This window comes from Lepidochelys kempii, chromosome 8, assembly GCF_965140265.1.
Source record: "Lepidochelys kempii isolate rLepKem1 chromosome 8, rLepKem1.hap2, whole genome shotgun sequence".
Taxonomy (NCBI): Eukaryota; Metazoa; Chordata; order Testudines; family Cheloniidae; genus Lepidochelys; species Lepidochelys kempii.
The window spans coordinates 46,073,441-46,096,445 of NC_133263.1; the positions used below are offsets into that span (position 1 = coordinate 46,073,441).

The 23,005-nt window shown below is 42.8% G+C and overlaps 1 protein-coding gene across 7 annotated transcripts in view; it reads right to left on the reverse strand.

Moving 5' to 3' along the window:
* The window catches only part of DNM3 (dynamin 3), a 298,280-nt gene that overhangs the window by 197,555 nt on the left and 77,720 nt on the right, over positions 1–23,005 (reverse strand). For all 7 annotated transcript variants that reach the window (XM_073356327.1, XM_073356323.1, XM_073356326.1 and 4 more), the window contains exons 10-12: positions 15,897–16,035; positions 7,617–7,703; positions 5,213–5,283 (exon numbers count right to left, since the gene is read on the reverse strand). In XM_073356327.1, the coding sequence (XP_073212428.1) occupies positions 5,213–5,283; positions 7,617–7,703; positions 15,897–16,035 (297 nt within the window). The remainder of the gene's footprint in view (positions 1–5,212; positions 5,284–7,616; positions 7,704–15,896; positions 16,036–23,005) is intronic.

The following is a 23,005-nucleotide window of genomic DNA, read 5'->3' on the forward strand; positions in this document are numbered from 1 at the left end:
ACTGCCCAATCCTGTGTCTTCAGGGCTTCCAAATACAAGAGGAAAGATTTGGATACTTTTTGTGATAAACGTTAACCTAAAGGTCTTCAGAGCATTCACGACTACCCTCATCTCCAGAACATTCATGTGCAGCTGCTATTCCTGAAGACCAAGGATGTTGGAAGAGGTGACCCTTTGTATCAGCTCCCCACCCCAGGAACAAATATATCTGGTCACTCAGTTTTGCAATGGAGAAAATTTGAAATCAAGACTTCATTGACATATAACCATTGTATCTATCAGGCCAATCTTTTGCTGCATAGAATCATAGAATATCAGGGTTGGAAGGGACCTCAGGAGGTCATCTAGTCCAACCTCCTGCTCAAAGCAGGACCAATCCCCAATTTTTGCCCCAGATCCTAAATGGCCCCCTCAAGGATTGAACTCACAACCCTGGGTTCAGCAGGCCAACACTCAAACCACTGAGCTATCCCTCCCCCCGCATGGCTCTTGCTGATCCAGCTGACACTGAAAATCCTTTCCCTTATGACCTGGACCCTATTCCAGAGCAAGAAGGCTTTGAGTTGTGTTCAGTCACGTAAGGTCCTTGTACTCTCCAACTGGTTTCTGGGAACAAGCTAGGATATTGATTAGTTTATCTTAAGCCCTAGTGGCACCAGCATACCAATAGAGAGGCACTGCTTCTTATATCCCTTCCAGATTGCTAACCAGAAAGAGAAAAAAAAACACACAGTCCTATCACTGTAAATACACAGTCAGTACCACCAACTGTAGCTCATAGCAATCCCTTTCCTCTAGGAGAGGTACAATTGTTCTCCAAAACCCAATTCTGAATTTTCCCTTAACCAGTTACCAATGGAAGTTTAACATTCAGGACCGCCTCAAATCCTCCCTTTCTTTTGACCAATAGCACAGGCTCAATGGCATCCTTTTGTCAGAAGGGATTAGATTTACTGTATCTTCTCTTCGGGATGCTGAATTACAGCACATTCTGGAAGGGAGAAATTTGTAATTCTGAGACGTATGTGTCCAAGAATGGTCTTGCATAAGAAATTGACCCTAGTCTCCCTCTAATAGTAAGAGAGTACAAGTCAGGCTGGTTAGTCACTCCAGAATTCAGAAACCTAGAGTTTTCTTCCAGAAGGAAGGCAGAGTGAACTGACTTTGCACGCACTGGGCAACACAGAATCCAGAGCATATGCTGGTTTCTTGGCAGGTGCTTTCCCTAGAAGATAAAAGGAGGAGGAGGGGAGGATAACCTGAGAGAATGAAGGACAGATTTAATTACCTCAGCTTTAATAAGACTATCATCCATTTTCCACCCCATCTTCAAAGTTTCATGGTCCTGAAACTACTGGTGAAACCATCATACAAAGGCTAAATGCAACAATGTGTCTGCAAGCATCAGTGGCACTATCACCAAAGGATCATAGAATCACAGAATATCAGGGTTGGAAGGGACCTCAGGAGGTCATCTAGTCCAACCCCCTGCTCAAAGCAGGACCAATCCCCAACTAAATCACCCCAGCCAGGGATTTGTCAAGCCTGACCTTAAAAACTTCTAAGGAAGGAGATTCTACCACCTCCCTCGGTAACGCATTCCAGTGTTTCATCACCCTCCTAGTGAAAAAGCTTTTCCTAATATCCACCTAAACCTCCCCCACTGCAACTTGAGACCATTTCTCCTTGTTCTGTCCTCTTCTACCACTGAGAACAGTCTAGAACCATCCTCTCTGGAACCACCTCTCAGGTAGTTGAAAGCAGCTATCAAATCCCCCCTCATTCTTCTCTTCTGCAGACTAAACAATCCCAGTTCCCTCAGCCTCTCCTCATAAGTCATGTGTTCCAGACCCCTAATCATTTTTGTTGCCCTTCGCTGGACTTTCTCCAATTTATCCACATCCTTCTTGTAGCGTGGGGCCCAAAACTGGACACAGTACTCCAGATGAGGCCTCACCAATGTCGAATAGAGGGGGACGATCACGTCCCTCGATCTGCTCGCTATGCCCCTACTTATACATCCCAAAATGCCATTGGCCTTCTTGGCAACAAGGGCACACTGCTGACTCATATCCAGCTTCTCGTCCACTGTCACCCCTAGGTCCTTTTCCGCAGAACTGCTGCCTAGCCATTCGGTCCCTAGCCTGTAGCTGTGCATTGGGTTCTTCCGTCCTAAGGGCAGGACCCTGCACTTATCCTTATTGAACCTCATCAGATTTCTTTTGGCCCAATCCTCCAATTTGTCTAGGTCCCTCTGTATCCTATCCCTGCCCTCCAGCGTATCTACCGCTCCTCCCAGTTTAGTATCATCCGCAAATTTGCTGAGAGTGCAATCCACACCATCCTCCAGATCATTTATGAAGATATTGAACAAAACCGGCCCCAGGAACGACCCTTGGGGCACTCCACTTGACACCGGCTGCCAACTAGACATGCAGCCATTGATCACTACCCGTTGAGCCCGACAATCTAGCCAACTTTCTACCCACCTTATAGTGTATTCATCCAGCCCATACTACTTTAACTTGCTGACAAGAATACTGTGGGAGACTGTGTCAAAAGTTTTGCTAAAGTCAAGAAACAATACATCCACTGCTTTCCCTTCATCCACAGAACCAGTAATCTCATCATAGAAGGCGATTAGATTAGTCAGGCATGACCTTCCCTTGGTGAATCCATGCTGACTGTTCCTGATCACTTTCCTCTCATGTAAGTGCTTCAGGATTGATTCCTTGAGGACCTGCTCCATGATTTTTCCAGGGACTGAGGTGAGGCTGACTGGCCTGTAGTTCCCAGGATCCTCCTCCTTCCCTTTTTTAAAGATTGGCACTACATTAGCCTTTTTCCAGTCGTCCGGGACTTCCCCCGTTTGCCACGAGTTTTCAAAGATAATGGCCAATGGCTCTGCAATCACAGCCGCCAATTCCTTTAGCACTCTCGGATGCAACTCGTCTGGCCCCATGGACTTGTGCACGTCCAGCTTTTCTAAATAGTCCCTAACCACCTCTATCTCCACAGAGGGCTGGCCATCTATTCCCCATGTTGTGATGCCCAGCACAGCAGTCTGGGAGCTGACCTTGTTAGTGAAGACAGAGGCAAAAAAAGCATTGAGTACATTAGCTTTTTCCACATCCTCTGTCACTAGGTTGCCTCCCTCATTCATTAAGGGGCCCACACTTTCCTTGGCTTTCTTCTTGTTGCCAACATACCTGAAGAAACCCTTCTTGTTACTCTTGACATCTCTCGCTAGCTGCAGTTCCAGGATAGCCACACCCTGTCTTTTTCTACTCCCTCAAGTCAATTTCTTACAAACTCTTTGCTCCACACCCTTGGAGGTGGGAGGTAGATGGTGCAAACCTTCTTCCACAGCTTGAACTGGTGTTTTCCCATATAGAACATGTACTGTTGTTCCCAAAGTGAGCTGACAATATCACAGATTGAAAAAATCTGGGTCCAAGGGCATCGTAACCTCTGGAGTCATGCTCTGGCACCATCATGATTGCAGCTGCCTCCACCGCCACCATAATCTTTTGGAGAGGGAAGGAGAAATAAGCTGAGGATATTCCTCCATTTTCCAATAACCATCCTGGAGACATCCAGAGTGGCATGAAGCTGCAGCCAAACCTCACCAACTGGTCGAGCCTAGGATGGAAGAGGGGCACTTGCTATATCATCTGTGAATGAGGCCAGACACGTCAAAATCACAGCCTTGGGGTTTTCCTGGATTGTCTGCACATCAAAAGAAGAAATCTTAACAATCTTTTCAATTAAACGGGAAAAAGGGTCAGCCCATACTGGAGAGAATTATCTTTCTTCTCTTCCCTCGGAGATAAGTTCTTGGCTTCTGCTACTATTATCCTCTGTATCCAAACAGCAGTCCTGCTCATTTTCAGCAGTATCATTGTCATCCTAAGCAGGCAGTGCAGTGAGTACTAAATCAATGCTGCTAAAATCTGTATTGGCAACTGTGTACCAATGCTGCCCGTAACGGCTGCACCAAAGGCATCTGTGCATCAAAAGCTGTCTCCAGAGACACACAGTTCCAGGTCAAGAGGCTAAGCTGGGCTGGATTTGAGACCTCTCAAGGTTCCTTCCAGACCTACATTTCTATAATTCTATAAGAAGAGAGAGACAAAGTTTCAGGTCAAGAGATGCATTTCCAGTGAGCCCTGAAATCAGGCTAGGTAGGACAAAGCAAGATAATCCAGTCTAGACCTACAGTAAGGGGCACAGTCAGGTATTAAGTGTCCTGAGGGTGAGCCTCTATGTAGTGGGGTGTCCACACCACACTAGGCCTGAGTAGGAAAAAAGGGCCATTTAACCCCGTGGCAGGTTGCCCCTGGAGGAGAGTCAGGGCCAGCTGAGCTGAAGAGATGAAGGAGATGAAGCCCAGCAGGGCAGGGGCAGGCTGAGCTGTATAAAACCAGGAAGTAGAGAGCAAGAACGGGCAGCAGGAAAGAACTGGGCACAACTCCCTAGAGATGATGGCAGTTAGCAAAAGACAAGGAGGAATCCCAGAAGAAGTACGCCGGGGATCCTGCCTGAGAATAAAGACGCTGGCAAGAACCTGGGGAGGGGTGAAATTGCCACATGGAGCAGAGGAAGCTCCAGTGGTAACCCAAAAGGGGCGGGGGCAGAAGACAGAAGAGAGGTAGGAAAGAGCCTGGGGAAAGAGCAACAGGGTTGGAGCTTGCACAGACTGCAGTTGCTGCGTGTAGGGTCCGTGGGCTGGAACCTGGAGCAGTGGGTGGGCCTGGGTTCCACTGCCAGCCACTGGGGAAGTGGCACAGTTGGGGCAGTGGACTGGAAGACTGTCTGAGATGGTTCATCCAGTGGCACTTTGATACCACAGAAGAAGAACTATAGTGACCTGGCCAAAGGGCCAAGCCACGAAGAGGGAGCACCCTGAGTCACGAAGAGGAAGTAACCTGATTCCAGAGAGAGAGAGAGAGAGACAGACCGACCGACCGACCACAGGGTGAGCAACTGAAGACATCAATGGGATGTCAGACTGGTTGAGAGCTAATCCCCAGATGAACCACCAGGAGGTGCCCAGCAGTGAAGAGTGAACTGCATTACATACAATTTTCATGTGTCAAGGTTGGCAGGAGGCATCTCTACCATTCTAAATGTTTCAGGCTATTTTTTCCTTAAATCAGTAAGAAGGGGAAATTAACAGTGGATCTGTATAATTAAGTCTCTGTATACATACTTTGCAAAGCCAATGAAGTCTTCATGGTTGGTATTGATGTAAGATACCTGGATATCAATTAGCAGCAGTACCTACCAGGAAGAAAAAAGGAAAAAGAAAATTTGAGTTTGCTGCATTATTGAATATTGTCTTTTATAATCATTCAGGCCAAAAGCAGTACTACCTACTATATCCCATATCTGTTTCTTTGCTTATTTAGAAAACTAGGCTATAACGGAACTATCAGTCAACTACCTCCCTCAGCTTTCTTATAGTTGCCTCATTACCAGCTTCTGTAAAATTTAATTAAGACTAACCATATCTAACCAAAGGGGAGTTTAATATATAGCACAGATTCTAGCACTACATTTTGCAGGACAGGCAAGATTTGGTCTCTTATTGCTACTATTACTACACCAGGCTAGTCAGGAACCTCTATGATGAATTAGGGCTCTATAGTGTTAGGCACTGTACAAACATGTAACAAGTCTGCCCAGTGAACTTACAGTTGATGTGTTGGACAGGATAAAACAGGTGGACGAAACAGACAACAGGGGTGGGCTGGTGGATGAAGTAACAAAATGAACAGTTTAGCAAAACAGAGGTTTCAGCTTGCCGCTTGAGTAGCCTTGATCTGTTGATTTCTTGGTGTTTCGGATAATTGAACTGAAACGTCATGATCTAATTAACCTGGAAATATCTTAAAATACACAAAGACACCCACCTCGCCCCCGCAGCCTTCCTAAAGTGTGTACCAGGACAGTGCAGAGGGACCATGACCCCGTTTTCCTCCTGCCATCTTTTCAGATGCTTGCTCCCCAGCAGAGATCAAGAGTGAACCATCCCTGTGCTCTGAGGAATGCAGGGACTGCTACAATAGAAGGCCCTTGCTCAACCATGCAAAGAAGGGGAAACAATTTTTTGCATGGCTCTCCTCCCCTAGCAAAAGCCTCACAAGTTGAGGGCACGGGCTAGCCACCAGTGTTTAACTGCAGTGTAGACATCCCCGAAGTGTGTAAAACCACATAATTATCAGAACCTCTCCAAGTCTATGCCTCGGGGCAACAATTTATTATTGACAGAACACAGTGGATAAGAATATTTTGATGCATAGGCCCCAACTATTAAAAAAAAAAAAGAATAAAAACTAATAAGAGTTTTCATTTGATAAAATAACATAACGTGACCTTCCTACTAGGATACCAGTCTCTCTGTATCCAACAAAAACCACTATGGAAAAAATAGTTACTTCTAAGTAAAGCCTTAACTACTGAATGCCTTACTGTGCTTGGGCATTGCATCAATCAGTCCTCTTCACCAAGTCCTATACCACTAGACTACACAATTTTGCTCCTTTTCTTGTGTAATTGGTTTTTCTCATGAAGTCCAATATTATTTTTAAACCCCTTTCATTTCACCAAAAATGAGTACAATTGCCACTGCAGAGCTTCCAGAACACTGTACGCCACAAAGATATTTTATTTTTATTCCTCAAGGGGGAGATTTTCAAAAGGCAGAAGGGAGCCCAACTTCTACTGAAAGTCAATGGGAGTTGAGTGGCTCTGGCTTGGGCCTTTTGAACGTCTCCCCAGTAGCCTGACCAATTTTAATACAGTAATTGTTAACAGCATAAGTAAATGATAGGTACATGCATCACAGTCACTAATTTTAACATTGTCTGTGCCTGGACTCTCTCAGATTTGTGTACAATTTGAACAAAAAGAAGTTAGAAGCTCTCTAAATTCACATACATAGGAAGCTGATATTTTGTGCTCATCTCTGAGCACGTGAGAGGACGGAAACAAGGAAAGAAAAAAGGGAGCAGTTATTCCAAGTTACCTGTATTCTTTTCTTCCAAAGTTTGGAAAACTTGGTTGCGTTGATTAAAAGCTTCCCCAAGGCACAAGATCAATAACTTGTGTGATTAAGACTTGGAGTAAACATCTATAATATTGACTGAGAGGAAGAGAACAGGATACCATGCAGCGCTCTCAAGCTCCATAGGGCCCGAGGCTCCTCAAGGCTCCATGAGAAGCCAGAGGGCTGTTATAAATTAGGTCAGCTGCCAGTAGCCCCAGAGGGCTATCGGTTGCAACGGATTGTCCCTTTTCCTTGGCCATGCCCCATCCACTGTCTGCAAGTGGGATTAGAAGAGGAGCTGTTACTCCAGTTCAGCAGGTCATCTACATTTTCTGCTCCCATCTGCGACTGGCAGACTAAATTAGGAGCCTTTGGAACAGCACTGGTCTCCTTCCCTCCCTTCTCTAGAGCCTCTCTCCATTCTCTACCTCTCCAACATCTAATATGTCAATGTCTGTTACACTTTCGACACAAGCAATTTACCATGGTTAAGGCTTTTCAAAAATGGTGCAGGTCCTTCATCACTCTCAATTCCCGACCCACCAGATTTCATGTTTATTCCCACCTGTTCCTTGGTCTTCTCCTCTCTGTCTCGAATGTGGCCAGCAACAATCCTTTCCGTTTCCTCACATAGCCTTGGATAGGTCGCCAGCTGTAAGGCAAAATGGGGAGGAATTTAAGCTTGCTGAGTGATGTTAAAAGGGTACAAATGGAGAATCTACACTAGTCCCTGAATAGAAGTAAATTTTGTAAATACTAGTACTAAAGTTAACAAGGCCCTATGAAGCATACTTACCAGTAAGGGTAGTTCAATACAATATGCACAGATCCATACTCTGGGAACTTGCATGCCCATTTGCTTCACGGAATGCTCAAGAAAGTAGTGGCCATTTTCAGTGTATGCTTCTTTGCAGAACTGAATGTTTGGAATGAGACCATACATGGAACTGCAGCTTGAAACCATCGACTCCTATTCACTTAATCCAAATCTATGTCAAATGACCCCCTGAAAGCCACCTTCCAATCTTGCAATAAGCATCTCAAATACCTGAGAGCTCTTAACCCACAACAGGACCCAATGACAGCAGCTCTCCCACCTTGGACTGGAAGACTTCAAGAGCTCGTGAACTGCTGCAACCAAGGAGAGACGTACAAGATGTAAAGCTAAAAGCAGTGCACATTCATCTTCAAGTGTTTTCACCTGTGGCACTTGTGGACAGGACTGTAGGTCAAATATTGATCACTGATCTCATCTCAAGACCAACAATAAATGACTGTTACTTATCCATCAAACTCAATAGGAGACTCCATCATCATCAGTTTGATTACATGTGTCTATCTGTTCCAAATGGGCCAAAATGAAGGGAACAAAAGAACAGTAATCTTGCTGCAAGTTCACAGTGAAAATCTTTCCTTTTTCCTGGTTAGGTCATTATCAAAGATATCTAGGATTTTCCAGAATGATGTGTTAAAGAATCTTGCAAACAATCAGCCAAAACAATTAGCCAAAAACTTTAGGCCAGCAAAGATTTCAGCTGGTGGTGAAGAACCTCACCCTGATTCTCTGACAAGAGATATGAAAAAGCTGATAAAACACTCTTGCATTTCTGCAGTCAGGTTCTTGTGTGCTGTTATGCCATCTTTTCGCTAAAAGAAACATAAGATTGAGCACACATTTCCTTCACTGTCTGATCCACGAATGGGTGAATGATTACATTCATGGGTTTCAGAAGGGGTCACCAGTTGCTGTTTTAGTGCTATGGACACCAGAAGTTGCATTTGCACATTGACTTGGCTAACCCTAATCTAAAACAGGAGCTGGCTCTTTGGGTGAGGGGGAGAACCTAAAAGACTTCCTCTAATAAAAGCTATGTTAGGCAGATCTCTCACTCTGTGCAGACTTAAGCAGTAAAGGCCACACAAATTGAAAATCCTTTAGAGAATATCCTTCACTTAGAGACAGAAGAAAATAAATCTGTTGAGCTAAAAAAAATTCTTAAAAAGCAGAACATCCATTTAAGTCCGCACTGCTTCAAGTCCATCGGAACTAAACGGAATGAAACAGATTACCAGACCCAAGGAACCAGATGGTACCTGCCAAAACCACACCACCAGTGCAGACCCTAACACTGACTAGACAACTGTTATAACTCTCTCTCTCTCAAAAAAGCAGTGTTTTTTTAAAAGCTAAAATACTATAATCAAGGCTAACTACTAATGATTAAAAACAAATTAAACCAGTGGTACTGCAAGAAAGGAAAAGAGGTCCCAGGATTTCCAAGCTCAAGGCTGCAGTAATCCGTGAAGAACTGAAAAGAATCAGGTCCATGGTTTCTTTATACCCCATCTCCAAACATTCAGATCCACCAAAGCAAGGTCTCTAGAGGGTTCCAACTTGGATGCCAATGGGGCACGTGCTACCCAAGAGCATAGGCGCCGACTCTGTGGGTGCTCCAGGGCTGGAGCACCCACTGGCAGCCAAGCTCCCCTCCCTGCACCACCTCCTCCTTCCCCCTGAGCGCACCGAGTCCCGGCTCTTCCGCCTACCTCCCAGCGCTTCCCACCAGTCCGCTGCCAAACAGCTGTTTGGCAGCATTAGCATGCTCTGGGGGCGGGGGAGGAGCAGGAACATGGCACACTCAGGGGAGGAGGCGGGACTGGGGACTTTGGGGAAGGGGTTGGAATGGGGGCAGGGAAGAGGTGGGGCTGGGGCTGGGCCTCATGGAAGGGGTGGAGTGGGGGTTGGTTGAGCATCCACCACAAAGAGGGGAGTTGGCGCCTATGCCCAAAAGTATGGAATCTGGCACAAAACTTCTCTCATAGATCCACAGGAACAGATCTGTTTAGAGATGAGGTACTCTCCGAGCAAAATCAATGAGAACTGTGTGCACATTCACAGGAATAACAATCATGATCTCTCATGCAGTTAAGTAATAAGGATTTTACCCTTCATTTACATGTCATAATTCAACAGAAGACTAGAAAGAGGGCAAGTTATTTGTATGCAGTTCCTATATACTAATATACAGACTGATGTTTCCATTAAGCTATGCGTGTGCTTACTCAAAAGAAACGGAACACACAGGCTACCTCAGGCATGCCCATGTCCTCCTGCCAAACTGCTCCTTCCAGCAGGCGGGAAGAGGACGCTTCAGTTCTCCTCTTTCTCCTGCAGCTGAATACTCTCTCTACTCATGGCTTTAGTATGTGCTCCTGTAAATTATTCCAAAGTTTCAGATTCCTAGAAGGCTCCACCATGTGGCACCTGCTGAGTCTCAAGGTGGTACTCATAGACCATGCACTGCAAATCATAGCTTCAAACAAGGTAACCAGTGTTATTGTTTTACTTGAGTGGATGTCTTCCCAAGTGGAACTTCCTCTGAGCCTTGAGAGGAGTGAAAAACTGAAAAATTGCCCTAATGGATTTAAGGAAAACTGTTTTTCTTCAACTTTAGTCAAAGAAATCCCAATCACCGGGGTGGGATTTTCAGAAGGTGATTTAGGAGCTTAGGTGATTTAGGAGCATGCATCCCAATAATTTTCAATGGGATTTGCACTCTTAAGTCACTTGGGCACTTTTGAAAATTCCACCCAAGAACTTTTTCTGAACCTACTGTTGGAATCCTGATGCTCTGAGTTGAGTGTGAGTATAACAACAAATCTTATTCATGCATCACAAGCAGCAAAGCCTGCTATTTTCATGCTCCCCAAAATCTTGATTCTGCCTTGTCATCCTACAGGAGGAGAGAGAGCGCACTTAGGCCATGTTCTATAATCCTTTCGACCTCGAAGGTGCAATAACTGGCAACAGTAATGCTCTACATCAATTTTTTGTCTATTCATTCTGACACCGTTTTTTTTTAAAATGGGCTACAGTGGGAGTAATACTAAGCTGCATTCCTTGGACTAAGTACTTGCGACGCCATCTTTCACTTAAGAATGGAGTGAGCATGAGCCCACATCTCCTGTATTTCCTTCCCTGCTGATCAAAGAATTGATATTTGCAGCGTTGTTGTTGGTCCAATAAAAGACATTACTTCACCAATATTGTCTCCCCAAACAGAAAGTCCTAGCCAACCTAGATGATTGGGCAACCCTACTGTAGATCACATTCATGGAAAAGAAATGTAAGGTGATGTACATTGGAAAGAACACTTTACAGCCCACACACTTGGCTGGATCTAAACCATAACTGCTTAGAAAAAGATCCAGGCATCATTGAGGCTAGACATCTACTGTGATGTGGTTTGGAGGGGGCCTGCAGTTCCAACAATTCAGCAACTGTGTCAGCTCTTGCATTTAATGGATAAGGAAAAACCACCATTCTAAAACACCAAAGAAACAATTATTCAGGTGACAAGAGTAAGATACTCTACCTTGATAAGGCAGTTCCACATTGTCACAAGCTGAATCAATGACCTAAATGACATGAGTACATTGAACTAAGGGATTGTTTGTTTGTTTTCAGAAGTACAGTACAAGAATGACTCTGGGAACAAAAGCAAATTCCATTCCCATTCTTCACTGATGATGAGGATGAAGGAGATCACAACCAAATATATTACTTAATCTTAACTGAGATTTACTGCTTCAGACTCAGAGTAGAAATTAACATTTGAGAAGACACTATCAAGAGTCCATAACAACCTTCACAATATTCCCTAGACTCTACAAGCTATTTTCCACATGAAGAGACTGACAGAAGGACCGATTAGAAATGACACTGGACATTAATCGTTTTGTCCTCTTCCTGTGCTTATAATACGGGAAAGAGTTACAGTTAGTGCCCCACAGTGCAGAACCTGCTTCTTAGTAGTTTGTTTGGTTCAGTGTACTCTATTATTTGATTCCCTTGGAGCATTTAAACACCACCATCTACAACTCTATTCTGTGCCAGGATTCTGCAGTCATTTTAAAGCTATTCTGATTATTAAAAAGGCAATTTATTCTGTTTGCTCAGAACAGTTCTTCCAGCCCCGCCCACACACAATAGCTAAAAATAAATGCAACTCACAACATCTACTGCAGTTTCCTCCCCTCATTATCCCACAGTGTCAACCAGTCTAGAATTCTTGATACTAAAGCTAGTGCAATTTTCCCATAGCTTACAATATTACATCTGCCACACCAAGATATTAATTACCTGATCATACTAAGTACCCTTTAGCTATATACCCACCTATGGCTACCATTAAGCATACAGACCTAAAGAGTTAACAACTGACATAGTACTGAATAGCTTAGACTAGGAATAACCTTTTGTCAGAAGGGGGCCCTTAATCTCCCTCAGACTAGATGGGTGAATAGCAAGGTACAAGACAGAAGTGTCAAGCCAAAAAGGTATCCTTCAAGAAGCAGGAATCCAAACTCAGCAAAGCCCGGCAACAGAAACAAGCTGTGGCAGGCAGACTGAAAATGGCAATGAGGGGAACTAAAAGACTAGCTAGCCAAAACCAGAAAAACAAAAGGAAATGGATGTATTTCAGAAGCAGAAATCTACAAGAGTCAGTGGGTCTGCTACACTATTGGAGAATAAAGAAAAATAAAGGTGGAAAGGGACACTGCAGAAAAAGTGAATGGATAAAAATTTTCTCCTAAGGTGCCTGAGTTGCTTCTGAAAAACTGGACTTAGGTGCTTCTGAAAATTTTGCCCATCTACTTCCGTGCATCAGTCTGCAGCACAGAGGATGTTGGGGAATACTTATGTCTGACTTACCCTTTTCAGATAATAAAAATGAAGCACTGTCAGAGACAGATATGTCAAAAGAGAGGTGCTGGAAGAAAGTGAAATTAAATAACAAGTCCCCAGTATCATACAGTATACCTAGAGTTCTGAAGGCACATAAGAATGAAGTAGCTAAGCTACTGAGGAAATGTAATCCATTAAAAATTAGCTGCTATATTAGAGGACCAGAAGGAAACCAACATTGTGTCTCTCTCTTAAAAAGACAAGATTACAAAAGCTACAGATCAGCAGGCCTTACCAGGCAAACTGTTTGAAATCAGAGAGATAACAGCATAAAGCATGAACAGACATTGGATATAATAGGGACAAAACAGCATGTTTCTGAAAAAGAAGAACTATTGATCTTTGAGAGTGGCAATAAGAAAGTGGATAAAGGAGAGAACGTTATTTATTTACATGTTTGAAAAAGGCTTTTATAACATCCCTGAGCCTGTTAAAGGACCTAACATACTGACGTAAAGAACTGTCATCATTTTCAACTGGTTAAGAGACCAAACAAATAGAGGAAATAAACTGTCAGCTTTCATCAAAGAAAGGTGCTAATCATGGGGTGCCCGAAGAATCTGGATGAAGACTAACAGTGTTCAAAATAGTTATCAGTGATCTGTACAAGAAAGTAATCAGTGAAATGGCAACATTTGCAAATGACATTATTTATGTTCGTCAGGACAAAAGAAGACCAAGAACTACAGATTTCAGAGTAGCAGCCGTGTTAGTCTGTATTTGCAAAAAGAAAAGGAGTACTTGTTGCACCTTGGAGACTAACCAATTTATTTAAGCATAAGCTTTCGTGAGCTACAGCTCACTTCATCGGATGCCGTAGCTCATGAAAGCTTATGCTCAAATAAATTGGTTAGTCTCTAAGGTGCCATAAGAACTACAGAAAGTCCTACCCAACTAGATGATTGGGCAAAACTATTGTAGATTCATGGAAAAGAAACATAAGGTGATGTAAATTGGAAGGAACACTTTACAGCCCACACACTTGGTTGGATCTAAACCGTAACGGCTTAGGAAGAAGATCGAGGATTGAGGATAGCACAATGAAACACCCAATTAACATGCAATGGAGGTGAAAAAAGAAAACAAGAAGTTAGGTTGTATTAAGAAAAGAACAGAGGGTACTTAAAATATAATATTGCCAATAAATAAATTGATAACCTGCCCCTACCTTGAATATTGTGTTCTGTTCTTGCCATCTCAGAAAGGGATCTAGCAGAAATAGAAAGGTTCTGGAGAAGGGCACTGAAAATGATTAGGAACACAGAAAGACTTCCTTCTAAGGGGAAGTTTAAAAGACTAGGGCTCTCTACAAGCCAATAATTTTTTTTAAAGGAGCGATAGTTTAATGAGGAGACTGATAAGAGAGGGCATAGCAAAGGTATAGAACATAGTGAATGACATGGAAAATAAACTAAGAGTTCCCATTTACCCTCTTCTCATTGTATAGAAGAGGATATGAAAAAGACAACACGTTTAAAACTGATTAAAAGGAAACATTTACACACATAATTGTTCTGGCACAGAAGATTGAGGTTAAGAGTTTAGGATTAAAGAGGATAAGACGTTTATGAGTTATATTAGAGTGGGTAACAAATTATAAGGAATATAAACACAAGAGTATTTCAGAGGCAAAAATCAATCACCAACTCTGTGGGAACTAGGAAGAAACTATGAAGTATCTGGTACTGGCAAGCTACTAGATGAGATGGACCATTGGTCTGATCCAGTACAAAAATTCCGATGTTCCCAAGATTAAGACGTGAGGACAGATGACTAGCCCGCCACTGGGACTCTGACATGCTTTCTATCATTGTTATTAAAAGCATTTTGGCCCTATCTGGGGCCTAAGTCATTTTCAGCCACAGTTAATGGTGGTCACTGGGGATCCACTTTTGACCACAGGTAGTTTTCAAGTGATTAAGGCACTTAGGAGGCTAAGCCACTTTTGAAAATCAGACTGACACTTGAAAATGTTATCCCCTTTAACCAAGGCATATACAACTGACTTCTGATTTCTATATTGAATTCAGTTCCATACTAAAATCTGAACTTTTTAGTCACAATAGGAAAATAAGGTTTTCTTTAAAAAAAAAAAAAGTATAAATAAACCCAGTACACACTGTATGCATACCAATCGGCCAGAATACTCATTCATATCTACTAGCTCATTATTTTACTATACTTGTTGGAACCTTAAATTAAGGTTTCATTATTTAGTACACACACTATTCACTTTAGGGAAGTCAACTGCACAACTGTTCTTTCCAATGCAATTTGTTTCCTACATTCATTCTGCAGTTCTTCAGACTAGTTCATCCTTCCACCCACATGCATAACTCCCAGTGGGGTAAGTGTGGGCAAATCAAGGGGAGATTGGATCTTCTCATGTTTCTATCATGTAGCCTCTTGAAAGTTGGTGATGATGAGTTCTGGATTTGCATATATGAGAAACAGCACAGGAGGGTATTTCACCACTATTTGGACACTTAAGTACAACTGTACTCTGAAAAGTTTCTATGTAAAAATGCACCTTTTTACTCAGCAGAACTGCTCTCTGAACATATTTGGAATCTAGTCTGCTGTCTTTAGCGATAAAAGAAAGACAACTACTTTTTCCTATTGTCAGTGCTACAAAGACAACTTCCGATTCTGGATTTTTCTGGCTTATGCCTCAACAGAAATGTTAATTAAGTTTCATTTGCAGGGCCATCTATATGATCTCATTTTCTCTATATTAGGCCTTCAGTAACAGCCATGCAACACCAACTGCAGCAATATGGTTATACAGGTGAAAATGGGGCAGTAATTGACTGGGTTTTTTTCCCCTGAAAAAACAAACCATGCTGGCGATGATGCAAGATCTAGAAACAAGCCATTTTGAGCATCAGAACCTAAGATCAGTATTACAGTACTTTTTATTTGTAAACTGGATAAGAAAGCAACTAAGACACAAATGTAGAACCATACCATCTCATATAATTGCATCATTTTTCTGAGCAGAGCCACATGGCAAAGCATCTTGCCCATTATATTATCTACCATAACACTGGATTGACAAGTGTACTTCAACGATTAATGAATCCATTCAGAAGTTACCTTTTTAGTGCATTTCTTGACAGTGTTGATTAACTCTTGCATCACCAGATCCACGCTTTTTAAGCAAGGCCCTTTCAGCTTCACTATCTGTTTTTTAACTATAGCCTCAAAGGCCATGTCTGGAGTAAACAAACCTGTTCTGTGGACATATAATAAAACACGTAAGATACTCAAGAAAGACTTTAGGGGAAAAGAATACAACCTTTTATACTGAACGTAAAGCAGAGTCACAAACATCATTATGATATAAACAAAATGATTCTACAAGTTGCAAGATGAGTGACTAGCTTAAAAAAGTCTAAATACAGCATTTGTTTATTAGTAACAAACATGATGCAATCATCTGACAAGCGCTGTTCAGTTATGATAACAGCTCATAGCATATGCTCTGTAGTTTAGTTTGTAAAAGTAATGAAGTATTAGTAAAGTTAGACCATAATACAGCACTGTCTCTGTATTTAAACCATTACTGAGAAATGGAATGAGACCACTGTGTTTTGACATGTGAATTATGGGGTGTGTAGATTAAGAAAATGGTGAATTAGAGATTCAAAATAATAGTTTAGCATGGAGAGAGTGTGCACAGTCACTATCTCTTAGGGGTCCACCATTCATGCAGCTACAGTATGGGTAATTGTTGGCCAACATTTCTATCAAACAGCATTTTCGTTTTCAGGGATTGACAGCCCAATTATAAAAATAGTCAGATGAAAATGACATGCAAGGCCTAGCACAGCACTCACTTGGTCTGTCTTTAAACAAAAGATTTAATATGAAAATTAATGTGATTATTTTTTAAATTGTGGAGTCGGAATGAAAAAATAAAAAGTCCACTTAACCCGCATCTGTAGTTCATCAAGTTGACCACCAGTATACTGTAAAGCTACTCTTGTGGTAGGCACATGTACCTGCAGCAGACAGAGTCAAAACCATCTAAAAGCAGTGACAACTGGCACTATTGCTCACTCACACAGGACTGACCATTTGGATAGAGTTACATAAAAACCCATAATCCAAGTTCCCTGCGTCCCCAACCACATCAAAAGTCCTTCTCCCACCTATTCAAAACCCCATATGAAGGCTCTGAAGAAGCAGGACAGTTGAGTGGTGCATGTGGACCTATATAGGCTGACATCTCACAGAACTAGTTACAAATAGCCCTTATTTCTCCTTCAAAAACTGCCTGTAGAGAGCCCTGCTTAAGAGATATTAATTAGAAGTCACACAGCCTTTAAGGATATAGGTCTAAAGAAAAGTGAAGATTATAGGACTGCTATCCCAAATTGACCATCCCATCTAGCTGACAAGCCAAGTATAATGCTTTATAAATGTAAGCACTGATCTCAAGGTAGCAGCCTGAAGTGTCCACAAAGGAGATATTTTCTTAGCTATGTTGGGCAAAGGGCTTTGGATCAAGGGGAGCATGACTTTAGATCCCGAAGTATTGGGACACATAGTAGCTCACAGCAGATCTGCATACAGGTTCTAATTCACTGAAACAATCTCTGGGCAGAGCTTGGTTGCCCCTGGATTTAACTCCATATGCCACAAATAATATGGAAGACTAACAAAGGGATTTGGTCCTACCTAAGCCATAGCCAAGAGCTCTTTAACATCTAGAGTAGCGTTTTCCCAAACTTTCAAAAGCTGGGCCTTGCTTTAGGAAAATGAAATAAATCATGTCCACCTGACAACCCTGCCATGTGTTGTTGAAGCTTAATGTATGCATCTTTCATGTTTCTCTCAAGCACAGCTGTCCTTCACACCATGCCAAGGGGGAATACCCAACACTTTGAGAAACACTGACCTAGCCTACATAACTTTATCTCCCCTGTAAGTTATATGGTTCAGAAAAAAGTCCAGGTAAATAAATAAGATTGGAGTGGAACTCAAATTTAGTCAAGATCAGGTAAAGGATGGTATCACATTATCCTTATTTTGAGGGAATTCAGCCATCAGGGCTTAGATCTCACCCATTCTCCTTGGTGTTACAGATGCTAGCAATGCTGTACGTACAGGTGATGTAAAGAATATTTTCCAAAGGGCTCCTACAGTGATCCCAAATCCCGTGAGCATCAAATTTAATTTCAAGGAGAGTTTCTTCTCAAATGGGTGGAAAAAACATACAAACTGTCCTTTCAGAAACAGTTTCACTGTAGAACATGCAAATGTGGATAATCCTTGGCTGGGCAATTATATTTGTCATTCTCTTATAAAGCGTCTCTCTGGAATCCTATGTGCTAATACTAATCGAAAACAGACAAATCATCCCTATATAAGATAACCAGCCCATCCCAAACCAAGTATTTCACCTCCTCCAAACACAAGTTACAGATAGTTCCACAAAATGAACCACACTGAACTCCTCAGTAAATCGGTCACTTAGAAACAGAGAACAATGCAAGGCACTGAAGCAGTGGAAGGTGCACTGTCTTGGTCAGCAGCACAAATTGAAAATCTTTTCCATTTCAAGGCATAGGTTTTCCTCAAAGATTTATGACTTTCCAGAAATATTCACTTAACAGTTTGAGAGGACTCCAGATCAGAATTTCGCAACACAGCACATTGCAAGCCATGATATTTAGGAATCTCAGACCTGGATAATGCATTTGCCTTTGATACTGTGAAAACAGATGTGGAAGAACTGAAAGGCAGACCTCAGCGGACGGGGTAATTGGTCCAAATATGAATACTGACATGTTCACGAAGGACAGAACCCTTGCAATCAGTACCATTGCTGAAGCATAAAAGGATAAAGGTAGCAGAGTATGGCCACAAGCTAGAAGAAAGTTGTTCAAGGATTTTGGATCACTATTTCCTACAGAACAAAAACTGAAGGCACACTGAATTCTCCTTCAAGACAAAGAGAGCTTTTTGAAGGATCCCTGTAGTTTGGAATATTGACATGGTCAAAAACTTGAAAAACCCCTCATGCTGGGGCTGATAAATTCCAAATGAGGCTGTCTGCCAAGACCATGTTCTTGTGTGGAAAAAAAAACAGATCTAGAGGTGCAACTTGATATGGAATGCACCACTTCCTCAGGCTAGACAGTTTCTTGACACAAACAACAGAAACGAGTTCCCCCTATTAGTGCATGAGATACATGGCTGTGGTGAGGTCTGTCAAAATCAGTACAGATTTGTCACGGATGTAAGGAAACAAAGTTCTCCCTACCATTCATATTGCTCAGGATTCCAAGAAGTTTCTAATCCTAGGTCTCTGTGGATTTTGAAACCCTTGTTGTAACCTAGAGACAGTATAATTGGGCATCCCAACTTACACCTGAGGCATCTATAAAAATCACAGCTGACAGGAGCCAAGCAACGGACTCTACTCCAGAAACATTTTATGGACTGTCTACCATGAGAGTCCTGCATGGTTTAGAGTATTGTCATCAGTGTTTATAAGCCATCTTTCAGCATCCAATAAATTGTCCTCATCCAGTACTCCACTGGTCTCATTCTGAGCCTAAATAAAGAATCATCTATTAGGCTCACAGAAATAAGAATCCCTTACAAGCAATGTAATATCATGTGTTTATGCAGTTTTTAGCAGGTGATGGATGCTAAGTCATAACCTTCACTAGAAAGCTCCCAAGGTATGTCCCAGAGAAATTTATACAGTCCTTTGGAGCACCAGCAGGCATCTAGGGTAACAGTTGAGAGAGAAACATAATGAAGGTGAAACTTCATGCAGTAAATAGACATAGGAATGAACTTTGTCTAGTTAGTAAAGCTCTGACAGGATCAGATAACTGGAGTTAGAAACAATAACTCCTATCCAATGCCAGGGAAATGTAGCTATAAGTCTCCCCTAGTTTAAAAAAGAATGCAAGTTATAAATGGGAATTTGTGCAATCCAGTTGACTTAGGAATGTACTCTGCCAGCAGAACAAGTTCATTGCAGATGTGTGACACACTTTGATTCTGGCTCTCTGGTGTCTTGACTTAACCCCTGCGCAACATGGGTGTAAAAAGTTACCAAGTCTGAATGGAATTTATTTGCACCCTGCACAGATATTAGTAAGTACAAGTGTAACCCACTGATGAGCTTGTTACAAGTCCTGCTTTGTGCTGATCTGCAAAGGATCTGAGTATGGCAGATATGGAAACTTACTGCCAGATATGGGACCTTATTAAATTAAGGCATCATTGGGCAGCACTGTATTAAACAAACAGTTTGTGTGATTCTGTTCTACTCCATAGGGAAGGTCTGCCACATTTCCTCCAGGAATTAAAACCAGGTACCACCTCCTGGGAAGGTTCACGTATACTACAGTAAGCAGAGTCTGGATGAACTCTCCCCTGACATCTAGTGGTGAGCTGTGGAAAAAGACTTCAGAAGCTGATCTCGTTTGCATGGACACACCCACCCTGCCTAAGTGCTCAGCATGATGGGACTACTTGCCCAAATGATCACTTGTGGCTGGTGCTGGAACCCCAGTCGTCTTGTTATTGGGGCAGGAGTAATAAAGAGTTGCTATCCTTGTCGTGTGAACCGAGGGCAGCAGAACTGTACCTGGCATACCCCAATGGAGGGACTCACCCTCAACTGAACAGCACTCGCTAGGCGGGTGATGTGGGTTCCAAAGCCAAATGAGTTGTGAGAGGGTGGGAATAGGAATGTGTACATGGTGGGGTGGGCCCTGTTTAAGGGTCCTAGACACCATTTGACACTTCCTCTCTCCATGGTATAATAAAAGAGCTAATTTAGACTCAATTGAGAGTCTTGTTACACGTGGCAGAGCTGAAATCACTGATATCTAGGTCTAACTATTAGACTTATTTTGGGACAGTGTCTCTATTGGAAGAGACTGCCCAGTGTGCACCAGCAGTGAGGCTCCCCCACTAGCAGCTGAAATCACTGAGAGCTGAGTTAAGTGTGGCGAGTGGCTAGCAGGGAGGTTGGGAGGAGAGGCGTGGCCCACAGGGCACCTGGCGGAGGGATGCGACCCACAGAGTGGCAGGCGGAGAGGTGTGGCAGGCAGCTAGCAGGGTGGCTGGTGGAGAGGGCCAGAGCAGAGGCATGGCAATTGGCCACTGGGGCGACGACCGAGTGCCTGAGCAGTGCAGCGTGTAAGGTGCCTCCTTACCCCCCCCCCCTTCCACACAGGATGGGAGGTGAACTCTGCAGATGAATCTCTGAAGTCTGGGGCTGCACTGGCCAAGGACAGCAACTGTGAGTGGGGTACAGAGAAGAGATGGGCACATTATAGGGACTTTTGGGTTGCTGGACTTAAGACCCTGAGGGGAAAAGGACACTGCCCAACTTACTTGGGGGTGGGTCTTTTGCTCATGGTTTGTGTTTATGAGCCCTACTTGCGGTGTTTTCCCAAATTAATGCTGACTTAATTCCCTCCTTTTATTAAAAGTTTTTGCTACACTCAGACTCCGTGCTTGCTAGAGGGGACGTATTGCCTCTTAAAAGCGCCCAGGGGATGGTGTGTAATTGTTATAGGTCACTGGGTGGGGGTTCGAGCCGGTTTTCTGATGTATTGTTGAAAGAGAACCCCTAGATACTGAACCTGGCCCTTGTTAATGCTGGCTTCACCTGGCAGAAGGGTTACACTAGTGCAAACTGGATTCTGCATAGACCAAAAGACAAAAAGAAGGAATTTTGGATTAACAGGCCAAAGTTAAACTGACTTCTTCTAGCAAACAGACATGACCTGCTGTCCAACGGGGACCCCAATCCTTGCAGAAGAGTTGAGAGGACTTTGTCCTACTGGGGCCCTATAAGACTGATGGGTGATCTCTGGTAAGCTGTTAGCATGCATAGAGCAATGTTGTTCTTAAATATATATTTTCTCTGTAATGCTTTTATCTGAAGAAAAAATGTGATTGCTTGGAAAGAGCTGTATGGTAACTTGGAACTGCTGGCATTTATACTCTTCAGAGCCCTCTGGTAACAAGCAAAATGCAGGTGCTGGGTTATTTAGGCAGGCTGGCTTGCTGGGGATATCACAGTGTAAGGCAGGGAGCTGTGCAGCCTTAAACCCTGGTCAAGAGGGAGAAAGTTGTGGGTCTCAGCCCAAAAGAGGCAATAGCTGGGAACCAGGAACCTTTAAGTGGGTGCCCTCAACAGGTCCTGGAGGTGCAGCTACCCTGAAACCGTGAAAATGAGTTGTTAACAGCCCTTGGCTACATTGTTATATGCCCAGCTACAGTCTTAGATCTTTAGCTGAAACTATAGCAGTTCATGCTTTTAGCTCTGGAGTTTCCCAGTTCAATCCCCAGTGTGTGGACCAAGATAGTATCAGCTACACAAGGTCATAGAGAATTAAATCCTGTGAATCATGTTCCCAGGAAGCATTACTGGAATGTTCCTTTACTCATAAGACCAATAAATATAATTAAAGGTGGATAGATTGAGACTTCATGAGTAGTTGTGGCAGTAACAAACAAATATATAGACGTGTGTCAAATTTTCAACAGGAAGGAGCTGAATAATTCCACAAAGCCTGGCAGAAAGATACCAATAGAGCCTACGCAATCCGCTGGCCACTGGGTTTCCATCCTCCTATACACCTTTGGATGCACTTGTTCCTTTTTTCCCATAATTAGCAAATATGACACCTTCACTGGCTGAACAGATATGCAATGATGAAGAATCTGGAATAAGTAGAACACATATGGGAATATTTATTTGTTTATCCCAGAATTCATCTTCCTAGAAAGCTTCAGCACCTTGGGAAAATGGTCAGATCCATGATCATAACATTATTCAAGAGGCATAAATATGAATGTTTCAATAGAGCAAAGCCAGAAAGCATCCATGATATACTGAGAGACAAGCTTTGTGTCAGCATCTGTGCCAACTTTGAACCAATCCTGCACTGAAATCCTTGACATATGATGCCTACATCACATCTTCTGATGGCCAGCCTTCAGTGGCAGATGCTCAGTCCATCTAGAACAGCATCAACATCCCAAATTCTAACCACCCTGAATCTCAGTAATGTCTACATACCAAGCTCCAAACAGCTTCAAGTTTGTAATCTGATCACATGCATTGTCTTATCGGCTTTCTATGGAAACAAAATAGTTTGGGGATTTTTTTTTTAAGGAATGAAATTCTAATAAAAACTAAACTGTGTTAAGGGTCTTGT